The sequence below is a fragment of the Taudactylus pleione genome, unplaced genomic scaffold (assembly GCF_031769625.1).
Source record: "Taudactylus pleione unplaced genomic scaffold, aTauple2 ptg000642l, whole genome shotgun sequence".
NCBI classification, from domain to species: Eukaryota; Metazoa; Chordata; class Amphibia; order Anura; family Myobatrachidae; genus Taudactylus; species Taudactylus pleione.
The window spans coordinates 2,895,476-2,917,222 of NW_028285044.1; the positions used below are offsets into that span (position 1 = coordinate 2,895,476).

Here is a 21,747-nt window from a genome sequence, read left to right on the forward strand (position 1 = left end):
TGTGTAAAATGAGGAGGACGGCATTGCTGTGTAGTTACACATAGCAGAGGGGGCAGCGCTGGCACGGAGCAGGGGGGCACACATGGCAGTGCCCAGTGCTGGTTTCTCCTATGCACCATATGAGACAGGACATGTATAGGATATATTAGCAGGTGTATACGACATATATATACTGTATGTAGGTTATCCCTTGAAGAAGTCCAGGATACGGACGAAACGCGTTGGATGCTCCTATTCTCTACCCATTCATGAACTTGCCATTTTTTATGAGATAAGCTATATATTTTTTATCCTTATTTACTCTGATTTTTTATGGTACATATATATATAGTGCATTTTTTGCTTTTTATGTATTTTATCCTTCATGTGGAAGGATATTATTGTTGTCTTTGATTAAAACTAATTTATCCTTTTTTAAATGAGTTGTTTGCACTTTCATAACTTTGCACTTTAATAATTAATGCACAATTGCACATCTTCATGAAATCTTGTTGATATTCATTGCGGTTACTCCATTGTTTGGGAGATATCCCCTAATGCATTATTTCTTGCACTAAAGCACTTTTTGTAAAGTCCACTAGGGACTTATATACCCTTATATATACAGAAAAACGGTATTAAAGCACACAAGGCGCTCTATTCCAGTTCCTATAGATAGATAGATATATATATGTTGTCAGGACATGTATTGGATATATTAGGTGGTGTGGATGACAGGACATGTATAGATTAGTAGGTGTGTGTGTATATATATATATATATATATATATATATATACATACATACACACATATAACATACCATCTACATGTCCTAACACTTCACATATGTATATTATACATCTATGACGAAGGTGAGGGGGGGAGATGAGGCTGTCGGACGCTGTCATTTTTCCTGGACACACCCTCACCGTAGTTTTGATCTGTTTAATAGCTGGAGATCAGTCTCCACCTGAGCTTGGGCGGTGCTACTGCTACCAGGATATCCAGGCATTTCCCCCTGCCCTCCGCCCGGAGAAATGTTTCGGACCGGTCTCCTCATCTTTCTGACCTGGCGTGTCCTTGGACGCCGCCATCTTCCCGGACCCGCCATGACCGTAGTTTACATATACTTCCCACAGAGAGCTGTCGTTCACAGTTGGCGCACAGCACACACAGCCACCCTGTGTTTCATACCTGAGGGCTCATTCAGCAGGGGGCTTCATCTCACAGCCCGTCTGAAACTATTATCTACATAGAACGCCATGTTTCCCCTCCCGGTCCTGCAGGCAGCTCTGTACTGCGCTGCATGGTCTCCAGGAAGGTCCCCTGACTTGTGTACTGTACGGTGTACAATGGGGTTCAGCTGTGTGAAATATCTGGTCGATGGCAACAGAAATGTGCACCAGGGAGGGAGTGCTTACTGCTACTCACTGCCAGACAGGAACATGCTCCCCGAGGGCAGACACAGGTGGCTCAGCACAGTGGCATCACTCCAGGAGATCAGCATCACACACAGAGGCAGCAGGAGTTTCGGTGTGAAGTTGTAAGATGTGCAGGCGCCTTATTGCCCACTTTCCTCTATCCCCTGCTGCTGTTTCTCATCGGTGCAGCCCACTACTCCCGAAGCCCTGGAGGTGTAGTTTCGGTCATTTCCCCCTGCCTTGCGCCCGGAGGCATGATCTGGACCGGTCTCCTCTTACTGACCTGCTGTGTCCTCCTGTGCAGAGGTGAGTTAGTGCGACAGCGCCAAGGCGTGCGTCCACTCTACTGCTGTGCCTTGTACTGTTAAATATATAGACATAGACCACACACATATATATTTGCTTAAAAACTGTAACTTTCTCAAGTACCTGAACCCCAAAAGCACCTACCCTGGAACAAAAGCTACCTAATAAAACAAACCGCAAGTCTACACTCGTTCCGTACCCCGATTTATGCCTTCCCAAAAATCCCCCATTTTTAATTTTATTGCCCTGAAATTTGGCATGCAGCACCAAGCGACAGTTCTACCCGTCCATGCCAAAATTAAACTCAGTACCTCCAATAGTTTTTGAGGTGTAGCCCCTTGAACACCATGCCCCCCTCAGGAATTCTCTATGGTAGAATGCATATATACACACACACACACATATATATATATACATACATACATACACATTTATTATGAGTTACTGGGGCTGATGCAGTGCGAGTATTATGCCACTTAGCGTACTATGGCCAGTGAGAATTTAAATTACACATGCCTAGCATATTGTGTACATGGATGTTATAATGTAGGTCAAGCACAGTCAGGGTGCGCTCATGCAATTGTTTTTGAGAGCATATTTAAGCAGTGGAGAGTATGCAGTTGTTTCTGCTGTATTAGAGAGGTTTATGTAGTTTTATTGATGGCCAATATTAAATGTGTTTGTTGGACATGAAACAAATGATTTACAACATAGGTGGGACATAAGGGTCTGTAAGGTGTGCCTGGTGTATAGAAGACGTGTCTGCTACGGTTGACGTCTACAACGCATCTTGACCTCTGCAGATGGATGGAAATTACTGCATGTTTGGTTTATTATATATTTATATATGAAATCACTGGTAAGAATGTTTATTTTGCATTAGTGACAGAATATTTCTCTGAACTGGATTGTGGCTATTCGGTAGAAGGGGCAGAGACCCACAACAGTCAGTAAGTGAAGGAATATATAGTTAAGAAGGTCATCTACTATTTAAGATCTTTATGAAGCATGTGGCACTGTACATATGTGCAGTTTGTGACTTTTGCATTGTGGGGATTGTAGTTACTCCTGGTGAAAACCGTAACGTATTTTAAATATGAAATGCTCCTGGACAGTATCATCCATGACTGTTGTCACTGGTTACATAGTACATAAGCAGACCCTCTTACAGAAACATACAGTATTAGATGAAAATGGAACATTATTTTAGCAGTCATATTAAAATGCAACAACAAACACCAAATAGGTAAAATAGATAGGAACTTTATTAAAAGTGAGTGATGAGGGTTAAACATTTTGGGATGAAGGATGTGGTAGAGATGTGGGTTGTCTTTATGGCTATCAATCCGGGGATATCACAAGCTAAAAAAGGCAATCTTCCACCCTTTAATTAAGGCACAAAGGCAATGTAGTCATTCACTCTTACGAGTAAAGCTATTAAAACATCCTATTTCTAATCCAGTGCAATCTTGGAAGTTAACAAATCCAGTAGTGGGGTAGACATTATAATAACAATAACAGCAATACTATTAATAATCATACGGGTTCCTGGATGATATATAAGAGACAGTGTATAAAACTTACAAAAAAAATAGTACATCAGCATATTTGGAGTAATAAAACAGTCATGATTATATTATACATGAGGAAAATGCATTGTTATATTAAGTAGATGCCTTGGTACAATTTCTGGATTTGTGCAGCTTCAGTGCAGTTTGGCTCTAATTACTGATCAAGCTGAACATGATCGTTACCAGGGACTGAATGACGTGTGAAAACAGTCCTGTTCGTCTGTAGTGAACAGATATACCACAAAACAATATTTATAGTGGCGTTTATACCAGAACGAAAAACTACAAGTGTTTTGCAATCTCTGATTTAGTTCTAGCATAAGCCTATAATAAGCAGCCATTTAGCTTTCAACTCTAGTTGAAAGAGCTGGTCAGATATACAATAATTAGCCTCGTTAAAATTTAAAAAAATATTTATTGATTAAAATGAACGTCAATGTTAGTGACAGTTTTAAAATGGTCACTTTATAAAGATTACATCTTATTTAAGAGTTTTCAATTAATTTTAGCAATCCATTTTTTTCAAAGGTTCCAGTTACACATACAAGACTGCTGCAGAATCCCTGGTAAAGGTTTGTAATAACAAACCCGCTGATTGTGTTCAACGAGATCCCTGCATATAATGCTTAGCTAGCCTGGCAAAGTAGACTAAAAGCCCTGGAATGAGAAATGAAAGCAATGCCATGCAATTATTAACATCACTAAATATTGCTAATCCTTCAATTAACTTTTTTGCTGTGCAACTTTAAAGTGTACCAATTTTCTAGACACAGTGAAAGCAGACTTTTTGTAGGCCGACCTAATATTCACTCTATCAATAAATATGTAGGACTAGAGTCTATGGGCGGAATTCAATTCATTCCAGCCCCTATCGCGCCCGACGGAGCTATTCTATTCTTGCTCCTGTCGGGCGCGATCAGCTGCCAAGCGCTACATTTCAGCTCGCAGCCCCTGGGGGATGAGAGCTGAAATGTGCGAAAAGTGACATGTTTGGGCGCCCAAACATCACTTTTCGCGATCGCACCAGCACTTTGGTCGGGTTTAGCTGCTTTACGTGGCTAAACCTGACCTCTATGGGAGCGATCAGCGCGAAGAATGGTAGCAATTGAATAGCGGCCCGCGATCTCCTGTCACTTTAGACGGGAGATCCGGACCGCGTAATCAATTCAATTCCGCCCTATGAGTTTATTAGTAACTATTCATATAACTGAGGCATGAGATGAAGCCACTCATTTCCAATAAATTGCTTTTCCAACAATATTGGTTCAGTTCAAAAAAATGTACACCCCAGTGTTATAGCAAATAATATTATTCAAGAACAATGGTTTATAGGACTTTAAAATTAACCTGTCAATTTCGTACAAACAGCCGCTTCCACTGTGTGTAGGCGTTTAATATTTGAATGAAGATGTTTTGTAATTTATAACTTGCTGTGTAACCATGCAGGCATCTCGGATTCCCCACAGCAAGTCTATCTACAGGGGAGGCTTGTGTACATTTACAAGGTTAGTACTGTAAAGCATTTACACAATGAGCTAATTTGACAAATAATAGGGTCACAGGCTCCATTAAATATTAGGTACCCATGTTAAAACTTCAATTAAACATCTTCCTATAAAATATAGGAAGATATTAAATTTAAGTTTTAACATGGGTATATAAAATATTAAAAATACATTTTGTCTTTAAGCGCTGTCCATATCCTTTTGTATTTGTTGTTGTTGGTATAGGGTTAAGCACACACCTATCTGTGATAGCAGCTGCAGACCAGAATAGAAGTTTAAAAAAAGTTTTTTCCCTCGGAGGGGTTCATTATTGAGAAGTATATACAGCGCTTAGTCCCCTTTTTTCTTTTGCCATTTAAATATAACCATAAATGTATCATAATTTCAGCGGTTAGGATGGAAAAATCCTGTTATTTTAAGACTGCATAGGCTTGTGTGCGGTTATAGCTGGTCATTATCTGATCACTATTCCCAAACTAAGAACTAACAGATCACTGTGTGTGGTCATCTTAACATCATATTGTAATGTACTAATAAGATGAACACGTCTGTTTGCTAGTACACTGAACTACATGTACACAAAGGTGAAGATATCAAGGACCTTCAAAACAATTAACTTTAGTATACAAATAATTTAATGCTAACTGCAGTTGCCCTTTGTAAATGTCGGCATTGGTAAATATGTAGACTACACCAACATATGTTTCCGCCATTCACACTGCAGACCACAAAAACTCAGCACTGATTGGTTTCATTTTAAAACACCCAGCTACTACAATGGTCAATTATAAGCCAAGAACTCACATACCAGGTATAAGATTGCATGCAGCAACAATACACTGCTTTCGTGTCTCACACTGTACATCCTTATGCTGGTTTTCCTTTTACGAACAAGTAATTTACACATCCAAGGTCTGCAGTTCCAAAGATATTACACGCCTTCCCTCAATATACAATCAGTGTTTGTACTTTTATGCGAGTCCCAGTCCCAGATTTGGCCGATCCTACCTGACTATTCCGACCATATTTAGGTCGGGATCAGTGAATTGAGATTTTTCAACATGTTGAATTTCCCAGATCCACTACTCCGGCAGAACAGGGAATTGGGGCAACACATCTGAGATGTATGGGCCTCCTTACCTTGCTATGGTTTTTATCTACTCCCTCCTCACTAGCTTACTGACACTGCTCACAGTGCACTTATGTCTACTTTGCCCCACCACCGCCAGTGGTTTACCACATTTCCCAATCATTACCCCCAGTGCATTTACACCGCCTGCCCACATATCCACATGCACAGTTGAACTTTAAATACAATCATTTTCCCATACGTAACAGTAAAGGTAGGTATGCTAGAATGCCCTAAACCTGATGACACCTCATTTGGGCTACATGACCTAGTGCCATTGTCGCAGACATACGGAAGAGGATCCCCCCCGTTTAATAATAAAAATAATAATACAACATCAACAATAATAATAATAATGAATTGTATAAAATTCTGTGATTCACATATAAAAAAAAAGCAGTTTTGTGGCGTAGGTGGAACCTCGGTGATGTCACAGTGTCTGCATGTGTACGATATCCATCGTGATGATGAGGCAGCAAATTAATCTGTGTACAGCATAAAAATAAGCAAGTGTTAGTGGTGCACTTTCACAATTCATGTACTGCATCCCACTAATGTTACTACGACCCCGTATTATGCTTGGCTCACTTTATTGGGGGCCTTACAGGAAAAGGTATGAGCAGTACTTACCATTACTCTCCTATACTGTTGCGCAGAGCAGCCTCTTCATGTAGAGCTGCCATAGCGAGTCGCAGATGCTCCTTCAGCTGGTCAATCTCACGCTCTGACCGAGACTTGATATTATTGAGTTCTAGGTAGATATCCTTATATTTTTCAGAGGCATACCGCTTATCCTTAAAGAGGTGGGGAAAAAAAAAAAGGGAGTACAAACCATATTAAGAAAACTAAAAGATACTGTATATACATACACAAAGTGCTTTTACTGTAATAATACACAATACACAGTACTGACAGCTTTGGTAGTATCATTTTCATATAACTAGTTCTATAAACAGGAAGAAATCAGTGAAAATTTCAGAGATGAATAAAATAAGCTTATGAAAATTTATCCGGGAATATGGAGGCTACTATAAATCTTTTACCAACTTCAGGGGAGTACTGGTACCTTTTTCCATAGGGAAAAAACAGTACAGCATCTATACACACATAAGTAATGACTATAGGTACACCGCATGGACACTAGCAACATACACCCTGCATTTAAGTAGATTAATCTTTATTGTAATTTATTATAATTGTTTACATTTTATCTCCAGCGAGTGTGTACCGAGACTAGATGCTGCTGGTTGTCATGGTTACCAGCAAGCCTGGTGAGAAGGACACGTCATCAGGGCCGGACACCAAAGCGCAATGGACCAGACATGGAGGAAATCACTGGCTTTGTGTTTCTACTTAAGGTAAGAACATGAATTTGTATATGTTATCTTGACGAAAGAACGTTCAGGGTCCTGAAATGGTGATGGTTCAGTAACATGAGATAAAATATTTATATTTCAAAAAGATCCGTAGTGCCGCCTATCATTCCACTTGAGTTCCTGTTTGTACTAGAGGAGGGCCTCCACTCCACACATTGCTATGCATCTTCACAAGGCAGCTGGACCTAAACTTTAATTAATATATATATATATATATATATATATATATATATATATATATACACACACACACACACCAAATTTATGGTGTATAATAGTATTGCTCCATGTAAAAATTATTTTAACACTGTAGTTAAGTAACAACTTTACAAGGTCTCAAAAATCTGTCCAGCCTAGATAGAACCTGTTGCACTAGACACCATAGTGTATCCATTGAACACAAACAGCAGTCTCAATTCATAGATAAATGCAGTAATATCACATCATAAAGTGTGGAGGCTCATCTCACCACTCACTGGCTGACGTTTCAGGACCGCTAAGCGCCCTTTTATCAAGGCTGGAATGGAGAACTAAATAGCTACAGTGTGTCACTATGGGTACCCAGCGACAGCCTTCATGCCTGCTCCACCACGCGACTGCTGCCAACGCTCTACTATTCTATCTCCATAGTGATTCCAGACATGCAGAAGACTGGATAGTGAAGCAAGCAGGAATGCTGTTACTGTGCACAAAAGATTGCCCACATTCACTTCTAATACTCTTTATCCATGTACCTGTCGTGGTGCCCTCTATACATAAGAAGGCATAAGAAAAGGGGCTCTTCAGATGTTCCTTGGACTGCTGAGAGTGCCTTCTTCAGTCATACAAAGATTCTTCCATGAGCACCTTCCTGGGTTGTGCATCAACAGCCCCATCCATGGCTTTAGAGTCTCCATGCATCCTTAAGGATGCCCCTGACAGGCCTGCTCCTAGTGACAGTCAGGACATCCAGATGATCTTGCATCTTCCCAAATCCCTCCCTACTAAATTGAAACCACCTTCCAGGGTGGATTTTGAGTCGTTTGAGTTGAGGCTGCAACTACACTTCAGCCTGACTTGACACATTTGGGAACCTGTAGTACAACTTGGGAGGGCCACAGGGAGGTGACTGATCATTTCCAAGATGCCTTGGGAAAAAAAATACTGCAGGAGCGAGTTGACGATTGGAAAATAGAGGCCATCAAAGTAATTTGCATATACAAGGCATCCCAGAGGTTAACCCCCTCAGGGTCTCTGCAAGTTGTTCAATGAAATCTTGGGACTCGACCTTCACGATTCGATCAGCTTTGAGAGGGCCCACAAGGCACTAAGAGCCAGGAGTCTCCTGTTTCGACCGTCTGAGGGATGTGATCTGCCGCCTCCATAATTTCACCCAGAAGGATGAGATACTTTGACGGCTTCGCGGATCAGATGGCCTGGAGTTCAATGGTCAAACAATCCAGGTATTTCAGGACCTTTCCTGGCAAACCTCCAAAAGTATGCCAGCTGTAACCCCTGACAAATGTCGTACATTTTTATAAAATGAAATACTGCTGGGGCTATCAGTCTCACAGCTACTAATGAGGCAGGTCGGCCTCCCTTCGTTCTCCAGAAAACATTGTCCATTTCTGCTTGGCTCTGGATATCGCCCAGGTCTCAGTTTCAGATTGGCAAGCTTCCCAGATGCGTCTCCCAGAGCCATGACTAGACAGACTTGGCTTGGTCATTATATGTCCATGGACAACCTCATCTTGCCCTTGACAGGTGACCACCAAGATTTTATGTCGTAATTTGGTACCCATGGCTCCGATTTAAGGAGTTTGACAATTCCCGGTCGCTTTGAAGGGGGCTGTGAGGTGGATGTCCTAGCCATCCATGTTTGCCGCCCCTGAAAACGCCACGGGACTGAATTGTGGGTTAGTCGTACCTCTACACCCCATTCCTGTGCAGATGTGTTCCCCCCCCCCCATTTTCACCTCTCCCCTCCCCTTTTGTGCCCACTCCCCATCTGTCTGTTTGTATTTGTTTTATGTACTGTCTGGTTTAAAAACTAAATGTTACATGCAATCCAACTAACGCATATACCTTTTATGTAACATATTGTATTTTATATGATCTAATAGTTTGTCAAGTCTTCACTAATACAGACACCTCAAATTTTATTGATTGTTGGTTCTCAATTAACATAAATTGCATACACTAGAGAATGAATATTTTGGCTGCAAAGACATCTTAAAGAGACTGACTTTGGCAATATCCCACTAATGGTAAGTGATGATAGACACGTAACTTACTTAAAAAAGATCAGTTACAGGGTCCAGACTGAGTCTCTCATTAGGAATGGGCGGATCGAATTCACTGCACTGAGTTGACGCTCTGAATCAGGGAGTTTTTCTTTTTTTTTGTGCGGCCTCCTGGCCGCTCGCATAGCTGTGTATGACCACCCACAGCTATTGCGAGCGGCCAGGTTGATAGTCGCGATGGTCAAGACCATCGGGTTTGCGACAAGACCCTTGTGGTAGGGTCTCGTGGCCGCAAGCCCCAGAGAGCTTCTTGCTCTAATAGAGCCGGAAGCTCTCCCACTGACATCACTGGTGATGTCAGTGGGGCCGCCCCCAAACGGTAGGCGTTCCTTCGGGAACACCTCTGTTTGGCCAGCCACACCCCTGCCCGCCTACCAAACGGAGCGAGCTGTCAATCACCATCGACAGCTCGCCCCCTTTGGTGCGAGACCCGGAGCGACGGAGCACCTGTCGCTAGCCAGGTCTCGCGCATGCGCACGACGGAGCTGGCTCCGTCGTGCGCATGTCCAGTGGGCAAACATCGACCCGGTTGCAAGCGCTAGCGACCAGGTCTGAATCAGGCCCTAAGTACACACCACCCATGTCGCCTTGAAAGTAGAGATTATGTTGAGAAAAAAGCAGAAGTCTCATAGATTTATAAAATAAACAGCAGTCCAGTCCCATTGCCATGTAATTGCAGTGAACCAGAGAAAACATAAGTATTTTAAGCTGTTGCATCTCTGTTATAATACAGTCTCTTGCTGCCTGTTAAACATTTTAAATTTAGCAATTCAGTTAATAAAAGACAGCCTTAAAAAAAAAAAAAAAAACTTTAAAAGGCATCCCATGTAACTACTATACTGACAGAGATCAGGTTATTACCAAAGAAGCCATCCCAATCCGCAACAAGTTCTGAACCTGCCCCCATCAAAGTGGGCCAAAAGGAATTTAATTTACATAACCTAATACCATGTTCAGTGGAGAGATTCAGACTAGTGGGGACAGGAGAATGGTCAGAGATGCCTCTAGGCAAATAGCCAATAGCAGTGATCAAAGGGACCAATCTGGTGGGAATAAAGATATAGTCTATGCGTGATAGAGTCAAGTAAGAAGCAGCGAAGCAAGGAAATTGGCAAATTTCTTCCATTAAGGATTTCTTCTGAAGAACTCCTTAGTGGAAGAAAAGCGTTAGGGTAATCTTACGCTGTGGACACCAAACTGCTTGTTGCTAGTAGGTAAAGAAAGCTCCTGAGGATCTCTTGCTTTCCCTCCTGCTGCGGCTGCACCTACGGACTCCAGCACAAGTGTGGACCAACACATACATCGCTCTTGGAGCGGAGACACGGCTGAGCTGCCTGCCGGCTCCCCGCTCACTGTATGTGCATGGATCTAAGGCACAGCATTGGAACCAGCGGCCTCACTCACGGACTTCCAGTACAGATACAGATCTAAGGTACAGCGCTGTAGCACCTCTGGACTATTTTAATTTTCATTGAATCTTTTTATTTAGGGATTACATGCTTGACAACTGCACCTTAGCAAGGAATAGCCACTTCCTATCTTAGGGCCCGATTCAGACCTGCTCCCTAGGCTGTGTTTGCAATCTGCGCATGCGTGTAAGTCACACTGCGCGAACTAGTCCATGCGATCGGGAAGAGTTTGCTCGCTGCGCATAGCCAGCTTGCTAGAATGAGTGACAGGACAAGCCGTTTATGGGTGGTGACGGGATGGTCGAAGAAAACGGGGGTGTGGTGGTGCAAACGCAGGCGTGTCCGAGTGTCTTAACGCAGTTTCAGAGGCGTACATAAAAACGAAGCATCATAGTACACGTCACATGGTTGTTTTACATACTGAAGCACTCGCGGTGCTTGAGGTAGGGTATGGTCAGCCACAAGTTCTGCGTACGCTTCCGATGGTACTCGATGTTACCGATTGTTACATACACTTCCTGGAGATGACGTGGGAAAGTGGGAGTCTTAAGACAGGCTGGTGGGCGTCTAAATACACACCGTGATCGCACGCCAAGACATAGTGGCATGCTAATGCCTTGCCGTGTGATTGCGGGATTTGCATACTTTGGCTGCGTGTGAACGCAACTAGCGAATGGGTCTGAATCGAGCCCTTATTTCTAAGTGGTGCAGTGTTATACAAGCTTTATGTGATTATTTTCACCACAGTGACTGGGGCGATGGTTTATCTTTCAGCATGACAATGACCTTAAGCACACAGCTAAGATATCAAATGAGTGACTTCAAGACAACTCTGTGAATGTCCTTGAGTGGCCCAGCCCAGCCAGAGCCCAGATTTGAATCCGTGTGTGTAGAATTTTGAGGACAAAAATGAATTTATTCTATTTTGGAATAAGGCTGTAACATAACAATATGTGGAAAAAGTGAAGCGCTGTGAATACTTTCCGGATGCACTGTATAATAGTGACGGTCGTCTAAGCTCTGGTTCTCACCCAAAAGCTGCCACCTGTCGGTTCTACTCCTCCTTCCACCTTATCTCCTCTCAGACTATTCATAAGGCATAAAAGAAGTTTTCTGTATATGGCCACTGTTGAAGTCAGCTGTATTCCGACACGTTTCCACCCTCCACGGGTCTTTGTCAAGGCACAGCTGACTTGAAACTGCCCCCTCCTATTTATGCTCCCTACAGATCCGATATGCTTGTTCCTGATATCATTTACACATACATATTCCAGGGCTACCCCATTAAAACCCCCTCATGTATAATATCAATCATAGCACAAAAACATCTCGTCTAATATTATTGTTTGAATTATTGAGCACCATGCAAAATGGAATGTTCACTTTTGAGTCAAGTTATACCTTATTTCTATGGAGGGGCTGTATTTAACCAGATTAACATTTCATATCCTTTTGTATTTCCAAATACCTTTGATGGATCATTCTTTTAAGCATCTACCACTCTTACTAAAATACTCTTCTGCTAACAATTCCTTCGGGTTCCTACCTTCTGCATGTTTTGGAGATCCTCACGTAGACAAGAGACTTCTTTTCTTAAATATTGTAACTCCGTCTCTTTTACCCGTAGTAAAACCTGAAGGAGAGAAAGAAACTATTGTTACAGTACACAAGAGAGTAGAATTGCAGTTACGTATGCATGTAATGTTTCTGCCATTTTGCTGCGGCAGTTCCAATTTTAAAGATTGGTGCCTAAAGTTTTGGGATTTTTCAACTAGTGACCAACTAATCAGTACAATATTACTTTCTGCTTTGGATGCCATACCATTCTTAATATCAACTCATTCTCTGTGTGTTTGTAAGTGAATATTTTTTCACTAAGTATAATTGTAGTGCCCATTACATTACATAGTATGCTTAGATGCAAGTGCAACAGTCAATGCAAATTATTTTACAAAGTTGGCAACTATGTAATATACTAGTTCAACTCAACATAATAAAGTTTTACAAAAATTCTAAAATGAATGAGAAAAAGAAAATGGCATTTTTGTAATTCAAGTCCTATAGGGGACAATGTATATAGACTGAGGTATAGAGTGCAGTAGGCAATTTAGCTGCATGGGACCTTCATGCTACTAAGGGCCTGACTCACTACGGATTACGCACGCAGGTTAACTGCAATAGTATGCCAATTCATTGCGATCGCTATACAGCCGCTGCACTACATAAGGACGCCCACTTTCCTTAGCACACATCTGTAAAGAAAATCTGGTTTTAAAACATCCCTGTCACTATGGAAGTTAAGGAATGGGTAGCTACAAAACAGAGGCCCTGATTCAGAGCCGGACGCTCTGACAGAGGCCCTGATTCAGAGCCGGACGCTCTGACAGAGCGCTTGCTCTGAATCAGGGCCGGGCTATTTTTTTTTTTTAGAACCGCCTCCTGGCCGCTCGCATAGCTGTGGGTGACCACCCACAGCTATAGCGAGCGGCCAGGAAGATGGTCGCGGTGGTCAAGACCATCGGGCTTGTGACGAGACCCTTGTGGTAGGGTCTCGTTGCCGCAAGCCCCAGAGAGATTTCGGCTCTAACAGAGCCGAAATCTCTCCCACTGAAATCACTCATGATGTCAGTGGGGCCGCCCACATGGGAACGCCTCCGTTTGGGCAGCCACTCCCCCGGCACCCGCCCACCAAAGGGGGCGAGCCGTCACTCAACATCGACAGCTCGCCCCCTTTGTTGCGAGACTCGGAGCGACGGAGTGCCCGTCACTATCCGGGTCGTGCGCATGCACACTGGCCCACCATCGACCCGGTTGCGAGCGCACAGCGCTTGCGACAGAGTCTGATTCAGGCCCAGAGTCCCCTGCTCTGAAAGTCTCCTATCTGTAGAGATAGCCAACAGAAAGGCAGTCTTACAGGTAAGGGATTTTAACACCATCATAACGACTGTTTCAAAAGTAGAGTGCTGTAATGCTGTCAGCTCCAGTTCAAGATTCCAAAGAACTATTGGAGGAATATATTGAGGATGCAAATCTATCATTTTCCATAATGTCTGCACTTCAGGTAAAAGGGACAGGGCGAAGGTATCACTGCGATCACGGAGACCACAGAGAGCCATTGCAGAGTAATTGACAGGCAGTGAACGTTTTTGGGGGTGGTCGGAGAAACGCAGGCGTGTTTGACCGCTTGAATGCCGTAACATGGGCGTGCATAAATTAGCCACTGCGACGGCATACGTAGCTTGAGTGCTCACTGCGTGCATAAAGGTTAGCAATTTTTGAGTAAGGTCCTTCTGTAATTGTGCATGAGGCTCCGATGTTACTTGATGGTACCAATTTTTTTGCTGGATTGCATGGTATTACAGATGCGAGTTAGGGGAAGTGGGCGTCTTTAGGTTGGTCTGCGACGGCTTTGCGATTGCATTCATTAGCATGTTTTTGCAGCAGACCTGTATGCGATCCATAATGAATCAGGCACACCGTTTTCTCTGGAACTGAACTCTCAAAGAAATTAGTTTTAAATCCCCTTGTCAGACATCTTGCAAAAACAGAAGTAACCAGTTCAAATGCAAAATAGAGCTAGAAATAGCTTCACACAAATCCTGTGTTAATTCTCAGCTGAAAAAAAAGCTTCAGAGCCTTGAACATGGTCTAAGCCACACTGTCAGAAAAACATTTAGCTCTATGGACCATAGCTACAATAGCTATATCAATAAAGCCAGACAAGGTAAATTTTGCTGAGGGGAGGCGTCCTAACTTTACTGTTCTGTCCCTGGTGGCAGGCTGCATGCTAAACCAACTTCTGCCATGCTGAGAATTGACTGTGTACCATGACCTTCTTGGTCAGTGCGGTGCAATGCTATCAGTATCACCCAAACACCCTTTTTACATTTGAGCATCTGTGGAAGCATTGCTGATGGAGGGAACAGGTAAAATCAGATTGAAGTTCATAGGAACAGACATGGCATCTACCAGAAACACCAGCGGATCCTTCATCCTGAAGCAGATTGTTCAATGCCATAAAGGTCAACATATGGCTGCCCCACCTTTCCACAACCTACTGGAAGACTTCTGGATCAAAGGAACATTCCCTGGGGTGAAAAGTCTGTCAGCTGAGAAAATATATGTTTCCCAGAATTCTAACCTCAGGGTGAAATGCACAATAATGGCTGAAACATTTTACTCCATCCAACGTATGACCTTTCTGGTCTCTCTCATGAACAGGACACTCTTGGTAGACCTTTGGTGATTTGTGTAAGCCACTGCCATGGCATTGTCCGAATTAATCTTGATGGCCCTTCTTCACAAGAACTGGCTTCCACTGACCCAGCATGTTTAAAAGCAGGATTGATAAGAAATAGCCACACTGCCACTAAAGCTGGCAACTATTTAAAAAATTTACTTTGAGTTTGTCACCTCTCAGCCACCAGCATGCTATAGACACACCTTGGATACAATTTGAAGAGCTGGATTTCTTCTGCGGTAACATTTCTAAATCAGCAAGATCTGTAGCATCCTTGAATGGAACTATGGAAATTCCACCACCTCTTAGTTGGGCACATTCTTCCTAGAACTCTCATGCAAAGGTGAACCAACAGATGTATGTGAGCCAAAGGGAACTTTACCAGTCCCTGTAACAAGATTATTTTGTCTTCTGGCAAGAACAGAATCTCCAGGAACATCATATGCTAAGAAAGTGTCGGGTTAGATTACTTCAAATTGAGAATCCAAATGTGAGATTCCAAGATCTGGGCTGTCTCCAGAACCTGAGCCTGCAGCAAGGCCAGTTAGTTATCCTTTATCAGCAAATTGTCCAAATAAGGGATGACCTTCACCTCCCCTAGATGGCCAGGCTAAAGGATAGGGCCTGAAACTTAAAGTAATGGGACTTAATTGAAAAACTGAGGAGACAGTGAGGTCCTTCCCATAATGGAAAATGTAAGTATGCATCATGAACTTGTCTACCCTCTGAGTATTTCAGGATAGGTAAAAATAACTCCACTTTCTGTATCAGGGAGAGACTGACATTTGTTGCTGTCCCAGGACTGGAATAATTACTCCCACTGTAGTAAAAGAACAGGATGGCTTCCTTTAGGGCAAATTGTATTGTCATCAGGAAAACCAATGGTGAAAAACTGCCTAGCTTCAGGAGATCCATGATGTATCACAGTCTTACAATGCCTTTCACACCCAGGCATCTCTGCTGGAATCGACCACTGGCTCTTGAGCAGCAGACAGGCTTCAACTACAGGAGTTCCTGCATGGGCAGGCTCATCAAGCTGAATGCTTATCAGAGGGCTTGGGTGATGGACAACTAGCTGTCCAAGCCAGTTTCCATCTCTGTAGCACTCCACAAGGAGTGGAGTACTGACCCTTAGAGGACAGACTGCTTTTCTTCCCTCAGTAACAAAAAGGTACAAAAAGCTAGTACACTTTGGATTAGGGGCATTAACAGGAAGAAAAGTCTTAGAAATAATTTTATCCAGTTTGGGATCAAAAAGGACCACAGAGTATGGGAAGGACTCCTAAGTACCTGTGCCTTGGGACACATTGTGCCACGACTGTTGCGGCTGAAATTCTAGCCTCAATGAGTCCCATATCAATGACTTCTACCAGGTATTCAGAGGCCTTATGGATATGCACCACCAGATATGCTTTTGGTCTACCAAATTCCAGACCCTCAGTCAATTGTTTTGACCATCCACATCTCCATTGGCGTTCTGACCCAAGCTGAAGCCACACTAGGTCTAAGGAGGGGATGTAGTTATGAGACCGCCGGTCTCAATCCCAACATCGGAATCCCGGTAAGGAATTCAAGATAGAATTAATATAGGCGTCAGTATTTCAACACCTGACGCCGGAACGCTGAGGACGCCAGCCTGAACAAAGCTAAGTCTGGGGTGCCCTTAGCGTTAGCCGCGGGTGTGGGGGAGGGTTAAGATTAGGGGGTCTAGCAGGAAGCAAGAAATTTCTGAGCCGACTCCTGCAGAGCTTGGAAAGTCCCTGGAAACTGCCACTGCTGATCTAAGGACGTCCCTTTGGACGTCCTTAGAATAATGACTGGTGGTGATGCTAATCACTGGACTCACAGCGATTCCAGTCACTGCTTGCAGCTGTAGTGACTAGGTCCCCCCAGAAGGATCTCATGCTGGAAGCAAACAGTCACAGAAAAAGGTGCACATTTTGGCTCCTCTGGAGCGGACATCACTAGAGATCGTAGTTCCAGAGTAAAATAAAAAGCCAAAATAAATCTAAAAGCAAAGTGGTTGCTGTAAGCAGTCAGAAATTAAGTGCCTAGTTCCAGTGGGCACGAAAGAATACTGGAGATCCCAGACAGGGGTTGGGTAACTGGACGCAGGTGCTCGGGATCCCGGTGGTCAGAATCCTGATGCTGGCATCCAGACAGGGTTAGGATACAGACACTTGTCGGTCAGCATCCTAACCCTTCCCTTCTCCCTACCCCTAATCCTTCCTCCCCAGTGCCAAAACCTAACCTCCCCCCAACCTAAACCTATCCCCAACGCTCCCCCTAGTGCCTAACCCCAGTACTTACTGTTGGGATGCTGGCGCCAGGATTCTGAGGTGTCGGAGATTCTGGAGCTGGCATTCTAAGCACCAACATCCTGACTGTCTGTATCTTGACCGCATCCCCCAGACAGGCAACGGGAGGAGTTTTAGTTTTTCAGGTAAAATTAAAGTGCCCAAGTTCCAGTCACTGCACTCTATACCCCAGAGTCCCCATAGGGTGATGGAGGTAACATTTTGTAACAGTCACAATCATATGTAACATTTCTTTTACAAAATTATTCAGTACTTGCATGCAAACAGTAAATATTTAGTAGCATGTCCTTTGGATCTGCTTTGGCTTCCATGAGTGCAAGACTGTAAACATGAGTAAATGTTGCCTACTAAAAAAAAAAAAAAAAATTCAGTATTCCCAAATTGAGATGTTTTTTTATTTGCATGACTCAAGGTATTTACTTGAACAGAAACACGTAACATTATCGGGGAGGAATTCAATTAGGGGCGGGTCAGCTAGTGCCACGAGTAAGTGCTATATGCTGCACTTACGATATCAGTCTTGCTGATTTTTGTTTGCAACACCATAGGGCTGCATACAAAAATGTGCCAGATCGGTCCACAACTTGCGGTGCCATTGCCAACATTCCCACGGCATTGCAACACCATCTCCTTCCCTTTGCATCCAATTGAATTGACCCCCAAGTGTGTGAGGAAAGATATGGGAGGCAGCACCAGTTACCTCCAGCTCAGCACTGCTTTTCTCTCCTCCTTGTAACTGTCCCTCATTTGGGCCATTACCCGCCATGAATGAGCGGAGTTTTGAGATCTCTTCTGACAGTCTGCTGTTTAATTCCTAGAAAAGAAAAAGTCTCATGAATTTAGTGAAATAACCCCAAGTCTCTAAAATAAAAATACAATACACAGTCACTGCATTAAGGTGCACAATTTACGCTAAATCATATCAACCAGACACATACTTTCATTATCTAACTAGCATCAGCAGAATCAAATTTAAGTGCTTAGTTGCTGTGGTTCAGTGTAAAATTGTGCACTTTTATACAATGTTTGTTAAAAAAAAGGCCTAGTGTAGAGATTTGCGATGTTTTGTACAAATAGAGATTCTCTTGATAGAACTATTCATATTCACTTAATCATACACATTTTTTAAAAATGTTTTGGGGAATATTTACTAAAGTGAGAGTTTTTAGAAGTGAAAATGTTTCCCATAGCAACCAATAAGATTCTACTTAACATTTTACTAGCACCTTCTAGAAGGGAATAGCTAGAATCTGATGGGCAACATCTCCACTTCTAAACACTCTCACTTTAGTAAATACAACCATTTGGGTCCAAACATTTTTGGGATATTTCTCCTCAAGCAAAATATTTTTAGCATGACATATACCATATAAAACATATTTTAAAGGGATTCAAAAGGATGCTATTTGGAAGTTTATTATACAAAATAAACTCAAAGAGGTGAACCTGTGATCCTGGAGGCCTGATTGCAACAAATGATTCATTTTTATGAGCAGACAGGTCACACACAGACTCTATAATGGGGGTATCCACTATTTATTTATTTATTTATTTATTTATTAACAGTTTCTTATATAGCGCAGCATATTCCGTTGCGCTTTACAATTGGAAACATTGATAGAACAAAACAGGGTAATAACAGACAGAGGTAAGACGATAAAGTTGAACGATTATGATAAAATCGTTCGATAATCGTTCAAACATCGTTTGAACATCGTGCAGTAATTGTTTCTAACGATGTACGATGCACGCTCCCGCTGGTCGTTTGATCGTCTCCTCCATCGACTGAACATGCAGGTCAATTTCACTTGATTGCTTACAAATAGTTTACACATCGTTCATGCTGAACGATCAAACGATGAACCACTGTCTGCCCACTATAGCTGAAAGCTCTCAATCACAGATTAAAACAACATAGTTTATTGTTAGATCTTTTTCAAATCGTTTGCAAATCGTTTGAACAATTTGCAAAAGATTTGCAGAGTGGAAGATCATATTTCAAGGGAAACTTCAACGGAAAATCGTTAAGAGGTTGGACAGGGATAAAATCGTCTAGTGGATGCCCCCCATTAAGATGCAGATTGGATGTGATATATTTGGATTATTAGTAAATCACTGCACACTTTTGCCACATGACAGACAAGTAAATAAGAAGATAAAACGCTGACTGGGTGCAGAAATATAAAAATGTAGATTAGCGATAGAAAAAAAGTGGGTTATAATGTAACATTTGGATGGAATATAGTTATTAATGACTTTGTAGGTGTCTATCATGTGTAGAAACTTGCTGCAGACCCTAAACTATACTGGGTTATTAACACAGAAGAGAAAAGTATATGGTTAGAGAAGTAAACACATTGGGAAATGACAGGGAAATGTCAGATGGAGCTTAGTTTAGGAACATTAAGATTTTTGGTACTTAGGATGTGTCCTCATGTAGTACATCTAGCCTCGAGATGCCTGGAGCTAGTTAGCCGCCAGGTCCAGCGTGACTCAGCTTGCGCAGATTGTCTCTTGCATCTTTTAGCCATAAAATTCACCTCAGTCCTAAACGGATGCGAAAAACCGCTTCACGAGACTGTACTGCTTAATTTGACATGCGACACTTGTATACAGTACCTGTGTACATCTGACTCTGTATACGAAGCACAACATAACTTGACGTAAATAAAGCCGTGATCACAGCACTTTATATACAGATTCAGACTCAGTCACGTACAGATATACAAGTGCATATCAAATGTATCGGTACAGTCTCGTGAAGCTGTTTGTAGCATCCTAGTGCGACTTAGGGCCATATTCAATTGCCTGGCGAAAATCCAAGATTGGCGAAAAGTTCTCGCCGTTGACGTCATTTCGCCAGGCGAGAACTTTTCCCTGTATTCAATTGCAATGACTTTACGACGGTGCGAAAAGTCTGCGCCTTGTAACCAGCGGAAAAGATTCGCCTGTGAATGGAGGCAGAAAAAAGTGCAGAATTGGGTGTTTAGGGTGCAAAGTTGCGGGAACACACCTGCCACCTTGGGACAGTCCCCCCCAAAGGTTAACTGCGTTAAAAAAAAACAAAAAAAAAAAACACAACACTTTAGATTACCCCAAACAAGTACTTTCGTTTTGGGGTGGAAAAAAAAAAAAGTTGGGGTACAAACTTAAAAAGGTAGCGAAATAAGACTCCCGGGGTTCCCCCAAGTATGCCCAAGCTGTTTTTTTGAATGTGCATTTTTTACCTTTTTTAAAAATTAACTTTAGCGATTTTTAACAATGCTTATAACCATTTTCAGGTACCCCAAATTTGCAGGAACGACTTATTTTTCCCCCATAAAACTAAATGCTATTCTTCACCACTTGCGCAAAGATGCTAAATAGCACCAATTGAGACCATTAAAAGCACCCCAAATATCTTTAGCAGGGCTATTCAGGGGGTATCCATAGTGATCCCCCATGTCAGTGCATCATTTGGGGGGCGTCAGGCTGATTTCCCCAAAACTGATAGTACTTTTCGCCACTCTCAGTTTCGCCGGTGCGCGTCCTTTGTAATTGAATAGGGCGAATTGCGGTGATGACCGCGATACTTTTCTGGAGGCCAAACTGGCGATGACAGCGAAAAGTCCGGCACTTTGCTGGCAATTGAATATGGCCCTAAGACGCATCATGTGTGAAAAAGATGCTCGGTGCATGCAGAGTCGCACAGGACCAGGCGCCCCGAAAAAGGGCCGTTTGGCGTGACGACGGCAATAGTGTATGAGGACACATCTTTACGTTAAGTCTCCTTCCTCCATCTTGGGAACACTTCTTGAACATAGGGTGTAGTGACGGTTGAGGAACTAACATTTAACTCAGGAATGGGCAACTTGGTCCTCGAGATCTCTTAACAGTTCATATTTTCTAGACTACATAGCTGGTGCACAGGTGTAGTCATTACTAACGGTCACATTCTTCAGATCCACAGGTGGTCTGGAAAACATGAACTGTTAGGGGCTATTTGACACACGCCAGTTTTCGCCGGCAAGCAAAAAAAACGGTCCAAAGCCGGTCATTTTTTTTCGGCAATCGGTTCCTTTCACATGCAACGGTTTTGAGACGTTTTTAATGTGGTGATTAGTTATCTTAATGTAGTAGACATGCACAGCAGCAGCAGCAGCAGCAGCACATGGAGTTGTGGTCGGGTACAAGCTCTAAAAAGTCGGTGTGTGTGAAAGGAAACATTGT

General features: G+C 42.7%; 1 protein-coding gene across 4 annotated transcripts in view; it reads right to left on the reverse strand.

Moving 5' to 3' along the window:
- Positions 1 to 2,951: 2,951 nt before the first annotated feature.
- Positions 2,952 to 21,747, reverse strand: part of TRIOBP (TRIO and F-actin binding protein) — a 51,578-nt gene continuing 32,782 nt past the window's right edge. For all 4 annotated transcript variants that reach the window (XM_088455038.1, XM_088455037.1, XM_088455036.1 and 1 more), the window contains exons 11-14: positions 18,239 to 18,352; positions 12,527 to 12,613; positions 6,544 to 6,707; positions 2,952 to 6,398 (exon numbers count right to left, since the gene is read on the reverse strand). In XM_088455038.1, the coding sequence (XP_088311164.1) occupies positions 6,546 to 6,707; positions 12,527 to 12,613; positions 18,239 to 18,352 (363 nt within the window). In that variant the 3' untranslated portion in view covers positions 2,952 to 6,398; positions 6,544 to 6,545. The remainder of the gene's footprint in view (positions 6,399 to 6,543; positions 6,708 to 12,526; positions 12,614 to 18,238; positions 18,353 to 21,747) is intronic.